Source organism: Taurulus bubalis, assembly GCF_910589615.1.
Source record: "Taurulus bubalis genome assembly, chromosome: 14".
NCBI lineage: Eukaryota > Metazoa > Chordata > Actinopteri > Perciformes > Cottidae > Taurulus > Taurulus bubalis.
The window spans coordinates 10,897,327-10,905,690 of record NC_136602.1 but is presented as its reverse complement, the minus strand read 5'-3'; the positions used below and the strand labels follow the sequence as shown (position 1 = coordinate 10,905,690).

At 41.3% G+C, this 8,364-nt stretch overlaps 2 protein-coding genes across 3 annotated transcripts in view; both read right to left on the bottom strand.

Annotated features, from left to right (window-relative positions):
- Positions 1–1,889: 1,889 nt before the first annotated feature.
- Positions 1,890–3,677, bottom strand: dkk1b (dickkopf WNT signaling pathway inhibitor 1b; the record flags this gene model as incomplete). The annotated part of the gene is made up of 4 exons (XM_079229707.1): positions 1,890–2,746; positions 2,862–2,996; positions 3,198–3,342; positions 3,462–3,677. 4 exons carry the CDS (start codon positions 3,675–3,677, stop codon positions 2,481–2,483), a joined length of 762 nt encoding a protein of 253 aa, XP_079085833.1. The 3' UTR covers positions 1,890–2,480.
- A 4,494-nt stretch (positions 3,678–8,171) lies between these two features.
- LOC306747145 (cGMP-dependent protein kinase 1) overlaps positions 8,172–8,364 on the bottom strand; it is a gene marked incomplete at both ends in the record, with an annotated part of 79,760 nt that continues 79,567 nt past the window's right edge. For both annotated transcript variants that reach the window (XM_079230162.1, XM_079230161.1), the window contains one exon: positions 8,172–8,270. In XM_079230162.1, coding sequence (XP_079086288.1) covers positions 8,172–8,270 — 99 coding nt within the window. The remainder of the gene's footprint in view (positions 8,271–8,364) is intronic.

Here is an 8,364-nt window from a genome sequence, read left to right as displayed (position 1 = left end):
TGTGGTTGGTGTAATGATGACAGGCTCACACACACACACACACACACACACACACACACACACACACACACACACACACACACACACACACACACACACACACACACACAGATTCCAGGACCCCCACAAACATGACTTGGCCCAGTCTGCATGGTATATTGTACTGCTGACAATGCTCCCATTACTCTTAATTACTCTGAAGAATGGACACTAAATTGTTTAAATGGAGTGTGTCTCTGTATGTCTGCCTGCCTCTTTGTTAATATATTGCTCTTCAACAGCAGTGGAGCAAGTATTCAGATCCCCTACTTCAGCAAGAGTTTCAATAACACAATGTAAAAAATACTCTATGACAAGTAAAAGTCCAGTTCAGTTATAGTTTTAAGTATATTCAGCAAAATGAGTAGTATCATTACGCAGGTAGAATGGCTCTTAGCAGTGTTATATTTTCAAGTTATTATGGTGTGTAATTATTTCACATATGCACACATGTACAGCGAATTTCAACTATTACTTTTATTGGTAGTTTAACATGCTGTTATACAATGCAATGTATTTTATAGGCTCATAATAACTTTTCTAAAAATCTTCATCTGCTAAGTAGCTGGTAGTAGCAGCCGCCGCCAGATGAATGTTGTGGTGAAAAAAGTACACGGTGTCCCTCTGCAATGTAGTTAGAAGTATAAAGTAGCTTAAATAGAAAATACACAAGTTAAGTACAAGTACCTCAGAATTATACTTAATTAAAGCACTTGAGTGAATGACATTAGTTACTTTTCAACACTGATCCTCAATGACAGTCAGACTCAACCTCACCATGTCTTCCTTTGCCAAACTTCAGACTAATGTCTGTGGAAGTAAACAAATGAAGAGGTTATCTGGCTCGGTCAGCTATCAACACTGTCTTGTGCTCCTTTTGATCTGACATGAGAATCAAGAAGAAAGTACAGTAATTTCCTCGCCATCTTCTAATCTAAACAGGTTTAATTACAGACACCAAGGTGTATTGGGGTGGATTCATAGCCTACACATTAGAGCACAACGACTGCACAACAGCCAGGAAATGGGGTATGCTGAGCAAATGGACCGAATGAGAACCCAGATCTTTTTGCTGTCGTTGTTGCATCACAAAGACTGCGGTGCACCTCATTTCATGAATCCTTGTGTAGATTGAGTAAGATGAAGTAATTAGAGGCTTTAGTTTGAATAGCTATCTGCTCTGCTGCACATGAAGGCAGGGAAGTAATAGTATAATTAGAAACTAGCCAGCAACACCAAAGGGTTAGGTGGCAAACACTGGCCAGGACACACACTTTGTTATTACCCCTTTGCAGTTATCATTGGATACGGCAGCATCCTGTCCTGTTTTTTTTTGTTTTTATCTTCGTCTGATGACAGCCCTGATGGACCATCATCTGTTTCTATCACAGGATGTGGCCAGTTGAGGCTCCAGTAAGGACTCATCAAAGTTTGTTGTAAGTAAGTTGTTTTTTTCTGAGTGTGTGTGTCTGCACATATTCCAGCAACTGTGTGTAATGAGTTTGAGAAGCATATCTAGGCCAAACACTTAAGCCATCCACTCAGCCTCAACCACTGATTTGAGAATTCTGGGCTAAGAGTTAAACACCACCGAGTGATTGTTCAAATAACTTTTGCTTTCCAGAAGGGGGCGGTTGTTATTTTGTAATAAACATTTCCCGCTTGTATCAACTGAATACTTCGACTAAATGGTTTGGACTCTAACTGCTGCAGACTCATTTATATTCAAGACACTTTGAGTGAAACCTAAATGAAATAATTTCCCAAAAGACATTTCTTTTGTACTTTCTTCTTTGTAGCACAGTAGATCAGAACACTATTGTCAATAAATGATGGGCAGAAAGAAGGAGTACGGTTATCACATGACTTTTAATAAAACAAATATATTCAAATTTTCTATTTATAACATTTTCTCATAAAAACAATATATATAACACATGTACAAAGCATGCAGCACCATGTTGTTATAATAATGGCGTTGACAGAATTCAATAGCTCAATTAAGTGCCACCTTCAGGATAATATTTACAATACAGTAATTTACTGCAATAACTGAGGCTTGAAGTTCCATAAAAAGAGAAACAAAACAGCTGTGCCATTACCGACGACAAGTATCGATCTTCCCAAGACTTCTGAAATGTCACTTCCTAACTTCCAACTCCTCATTTGTTGATGGGGAATTGGATCAGTCCGCCATGCACTGTTGCATCCCTCTGGGTGGATCACTTTTCCAGGAATCATGTCTACCCTTCCGGGGGCTGTTTGTGTCAGCAACTTTGGCAGGAAAGAATGTCTTAGGTGTCTATGTGTATGTGTTTGTCAGCATCTCTGGTGTGTGGAAGGCTGAAAAGTGTTTGTCAGTGTCTGTGACTGATTTGTGGGTTTGCTGGATGTGTGTGCGTGTGAAGATTTCTGTCTCTGTGTGTGTGCACGCTTTGGTGTCAGCGTCTCTGACAGGTGTGTAGGTTCCGGGCTGCTGTCCTGCTGATACTGTGGTCTCGCTCTCCTTTCTCCGGTCGGCAGGCCAGACCGTTGCCACAGTCACAGCGCTGGAACAGTTCCAAGCCGTGGGTGCCTTTCCTGCGGTGGCGTGTACACACCTGGCCCTCGGTCAGCACAGGCTTACAGATGCGAGACCAGAAGTGTCTGGCGCAGCACAGATCCTCAGAGCAGTCAGCAGATCTCAGACAAGTATCCCCCTCCTGGCCTGGAAATAGAAGAGAAATTAAAGTATGTTACACAAAACCGACTTCACTGAAAACTGTGTGTGTTTTTTCTTTCTTTGGGACTGTAATAAAGATAGATGATTCTTTGACGCTCACCTTTTGTAGCATGAGGCTGATTGTTGTGGGAAGTCGGAGGCTTCTTGGCGTGATGCTCCATAGTGTTGTTGTGTTTGTGCCAGCCAGTGATGATGGAGGCGTCTGTACCATCAATGTCATTTGCCTGGCAAACACCTAGAATGGTCAAAGAAAATAAATTCAGTTAAGCTCTGTATTTATCATTGTCATATGTCATTCAACATACAGACAGTGTGACTACAAGCAAACTATCCCCAGCTATCATAATTACCACCAGCAACTTAGAGATAAATAGATGGAGCCTCAAGTAGATCATAAAATATCAGTAATTATTTCAGATGGGATGCTTCTGCTCACCATTGCTGCAGCGGTTTCCTGCGCAACACATGGAGTCCCGTGCGCAACGCTTCCTGCTCTTACGGCAGGGCAGACAGGCGCCGCGGGCGTCGTTGCAGAATTCATCACCTCCACAGTCTTCATCATCCGTGCACACACCTGACTGCTAAAATTTGATAGAAACAAAAGCAGTGTGTCATTGAAGTATTGAGGAAATACATATAAAAAGGTACACACGCGTAACTTTTGTCATGGCGCACTTTTACGCATGGGGAAGTTAATTACCTGCAAGGTGTCCACGGGTAATTTGTGTCCCACGCTCCCGGAGGGTGAGGTGCGCGGACTCGCGCTGACGGTTTCGGCGCCTTTGCCACCCGAAGCACCGGGCAAGTTTTTGATGGCATTGGAGTTCACCAGGACGGTCCCCGCGTAAACGTCCCCAAGGTATCCAAACAGCGTGAGACACACAGCCAAGAAGCGACGCGCTGTCGGTAACTGCATGATTTTCCTGTTAAAATCTGCTGCGTTGCCAAAACACGGGGAAAAGGTACCGTCTGTTTTGCTGCAAAAAGTTGCAAAAAAGGTGAGTGACAAAGTCCAAAGGGCCCTTGAATCCTGAATCACAAGGTTTCCAGAGAGAGTTCGGCACGATGCTGTCGGAGCCTCCTGCCTCTGAGCCCTGGGATGATCTCTTTATACATGCGGACCTGTTTGTCTTCCCGCCCCCTCGCTGTGCACAACAAAGGTGGAGGGGTGGAATTTCAAAGAGATTCTCCCCGCACAATGTGTGTGTAATGATAATGCAAAGTCTGAATGACCACCGATAACTTACGCATTCTGCGGCGAAAAAAAAAAAAGTATGTGCAAGTATGTGTCAAGAAAAAAATAAAAAAATTAAAGTGTCTTGTTTTGTCAGATCCTCCAGTGCTGTGCCTTCTGCTGTGTTTCAACATAACAGAAGAAGCATTGAAGAAGTGTTGGAAAATAAATGTTATAGTCTTACCACATTGTTATAACTCCTTTAATATATTATGGTTGCTTTTATTTCCAAATAAAACATCCATGATACAAATACATAGTTTTCCCCTCCCTTTGTTTTGAGATCACTTATTCATGTGAAGACTTTTTATTTGTTTTTCGAAAAACATTGAAGCCAACAGTTCGCCATTTATTAATTATAGTTTATTTTAACGACTTTCGGACTCACTACAAATGCATCTGCCGCAGCACAATTCATCTGATACGAGATGTCTCTTTATAGCTGTGACGGAAACTCAAAAATGACGGATTGTTTTACGCTTCTTTATAAAAAAAAGAAGCTGTTTGGTTCTTCCCGTTTCTTTGACATTCAAGTAGCCTACTACCCTTTGGCTGTGTGAAGACAGCGATTGAAGTTACTCGCGTCGATTAACTGGGTCTACTTCATTTGATCCTTCTGATTGCAAAGGGGGCAATTATCCTCCAAAGTGTGCTTGATTACACCAGTGGCGGACATCAATGTGTGGGATATGCAGACCATTAAGGGGTGTGAAAAGTTTACCGAATTAATGGACTTCCGTGGAGAGGCCTTTCAGGGTTGACTGGCACTTTGAGATTAAAGGCATCTCTGATCCGTCCCGCTCTCTGACCCTTTGGGCTCCTCCGCGGTAAGACATGTCCACTCATAGGGGAGAAAAAGTCCTGAAATATTCCAAAATAAGTCTTCAAAGTGTGTTTGACTTCAGTCCACCAACCACCCATTCAAGCCAGATACCCCCCACTTCTCCTTTTGTATCAGTACACAGTCCCCTAAATATGTGTTCTTGAATTAATTCACATTTATCTAAATAGTGCAGTTATGTCAAATCCATGACTTTGCTCCTGGGAAGTGAAACTGCATCATAGGACTCGATTTGTTGTTGTTTTCTTATTTCCGATATGCTGAGGAGCACAGGTGCTGAAGTCCGTGATGGAAGCGAGCCCTTCTAGTGTCTCTATGAAGATTTCTTGGCACTTGGACGTCATCTGCTGGTCACGTAGCTTTCGTTTGAGTGTGAGGATGTGTGTGCGTGTGCGTGCATATGTGTGTGTGTGCGAGAGAGATGCGCCATAGACACCTGACACACACACACACTGTAGCACTGTGCGCGTTTGAATTGCTGTATATCTTTTGAAGTAGAGCTTTTATCTCCACTTTACTAAATGTCAGTGCTGGTAAGGTGAGCTCCTTTGATGCACTTTGATCCCCTTTGATCTCGCAGAGGTGTCACCCTGTTGTTATGACTGAAGCCATTTCCCTGTCCCCCAAACAGATTTGTTGTTCGAATAACACCGAGACCAGAGAAGCTGAATCATCTGCACTTACCAGTAAGTGGATGACATTAACTCGAGGACCGATTATTAGATCTCAGGCAACCTTAAGCAGTTCACGTCAGGCTGAGCTGATTTGAGGGAGATCTGTCTTACCTGCAGCTCCCTCTAGTGGCAACGAGCAAACATCTCACCCGAGTTGTTAAAAATAACTAAGAGACAAGCAGCACTCAAAAGTAATGTTTTTACTCTATCATTTTTGTGTGAAAAATCTTACAGGTGGCACTCTGCAAAAACGACTTCACAGCAGAATACACAACATAACACAAGGCAAATATCAGGTCACATTGCAGAAGGCGGTCGATATAAGACTCAAAACCAGTGGTTTGTAAAGTGATGGCATACATAAGGCTTCGTGATAAACATAACCTGCCCTTAATACAGCAAAAATACTCATGGTTTACCAACAGAACTACGATTTCCTAGCTCTCCATCAACATCATTCAGTGATATATTTATCATGTCAGTGTGTCGGTCTGTTTGGCTTCCTGGGATGAAATACGAGTTGAGTTGTTATAAAATGATGATTTGGATAATGATACATTATGATTAATGCCATCATGTCGTCATTTCCAATTTGTGAAATGTTCCAAATTGCAAATCATTCTTGCTCTCTCTACATGCTCAAAAGTCATGACACACAGGTGATGGATGGATGGTCCCTCCAAACCTTGATTTACAGTTCATTTTACATCAGGCTAGTTGTGGTTGACTTCATGAGACCATTTTACACTGTAGAGACAAGCATGTCATTGCAGCCATATCAGGTGTGATGGATTTCTTTCGATAAATGAATATAATAATGTTCCTGTGAGAGAAATCAAAAGCAGAAAGCAGGAATTGTATTTCATATGCAGTTTTGTCAGCCATCAAATGAAATTCTCTTTCCGTGGTGATTCATGTATTTATTAGATATAACAAAGGATGAGAAGCAGCCATCTAAGAGGACACATACGTTTTTGAGGTGTATATGTGTTCATGCAGCATCGAATAGGACTTGTGATGTTAATTTTGTATGCCATTGATTTAAGGCACTTGTATCTCTTTAGATTTTATGCTCTGATTTTTGGGCATGAGAGGTGCTGAGCTGGGTGAGAGATCATGGAGCTCGTGGTCAAAGCTGTGAGTTTAACACAATATAATCTGCCTATCATTCTCTCTTCTTTTTTTTTAGGAGACATTTTTCTCAAATATCCTGAAGATGAAGTTAAGTCAAGATAGTTATAATGTGAATCTGGTCGTTTGCCTCTCAAGACGAGGATTGTTAATGTATATGGATGAACTCAACATGTTTAAAAACCTCGAGAATACCACTTTGCACAATGAAATATGGTGCCACGTGATTTCAAACCAATCTTCACTCAAGTTTACAAATTGACTCCCAAGTCTCCAATTTTCTAAAGAAGGAAGTCAAGCACGTCACAAAGGAATCAAGCACAAAAATACACTTTACGAAACAAAAGCCAGTACTGTCATTTCACCATCGCTTATTATAATTTATCAATAACAGCACCAAAGACATTGAAACCATGTTCACAGTTATGTCAGAACTATACAGGGGCGAACTGAGGCATTTGGGTGATTTAAAAACAAAATGAAGAAGTATGTAGGTAGAGAAGCATTCATATGAGTGAGTAAAAGCATATCAAATAACAAAAAAAGAGTGTAACTTCATCCAATGAAGTTTAAAATTAGCAGTAACTGCTAATTTATTTTCAGTTAATGGTCTTAAGTGCATAATTACACATTGCTTTATGGAAATACTAGCTGATATTGTATGTGTGTTGGTGTGTGATTCATTAAATATTAAGCAGGGCACTGAGTCAAGTCTCTTTCCACTGAATGCACAGTGTTTGTGCTTTTCAAAGTAGGTTGATCTCAAACAAAGCATTTGATTTTGCTGTGGTCGTATGTGTGAATGTAAATTCAAATACAGTGCATGCTGTATGCCATAAGGATGTGAAATAAAAAGAAAATCAGAGACATTCAGGTTAGTCTTGAGCACTTGATACCAGTTTTACTTGCAAACTGTAGTGTGTTGATCTCTGGAAAGTATCGGAGATTGCAGCAAGCGGCTGCATGTCACACACCAGGGAGCAACTGCAGTGACATCTTAAACCCTCCACACATTTCACCAAATATTGCGGAGAAACAAACAAACACACACACACACACACACAAAAAAAGAAAAAATCATCAGCCTCCTCTCTTTTTGAGCAGTCCACTCAAAACATTTCACTGTTATTTATCCTCGAACCAAAACTTAGACAAACTATCCAACATTCATTCACCCGCTAAACATCTTTCCCTGTTTCAAAGGGGAAACCTGGCTCCATAATCAGCCTGTCTCGTGTTATGTGTACATGTGTGTATCCCTGCACTTTCTCTGCTTTTAGAGCCAAGTGCAAGACAACACTGAAGAAGTGCTACAGCAGTCCCATTATAAATGCTTGATCCAGAGCCACAGTGAAATAAAGGCATATCGGTGACCCAGAGGGTTTGCCATCCATCCGTTTATCTTCTTTTCCATATCCTCTCTTTCTTTTTAAAGCAGTTTTTTTTTTTTACAACACAGCCATGTCCTCAAGACGGCCTCCAAGCCAACAACAGAAGAGTTTCTTTTGGTTTTAAGTCGACAGGAGGACTTCAAAAATCAACGTCCCAGCCGGAGTTGTCATCAGGAGGCGGGTCCTCGTTGTCCTCTGGGAAGCTGTCAAAGTTACTTGTGTCGACGGCTGATGTGACCTGGTGGAAAGACAAAAGAATCATTCACAGGACGACTAAACAAGTAGACCAAAACAATTATTTTGAATATGAGATTGATTACAAAAGAGCAACT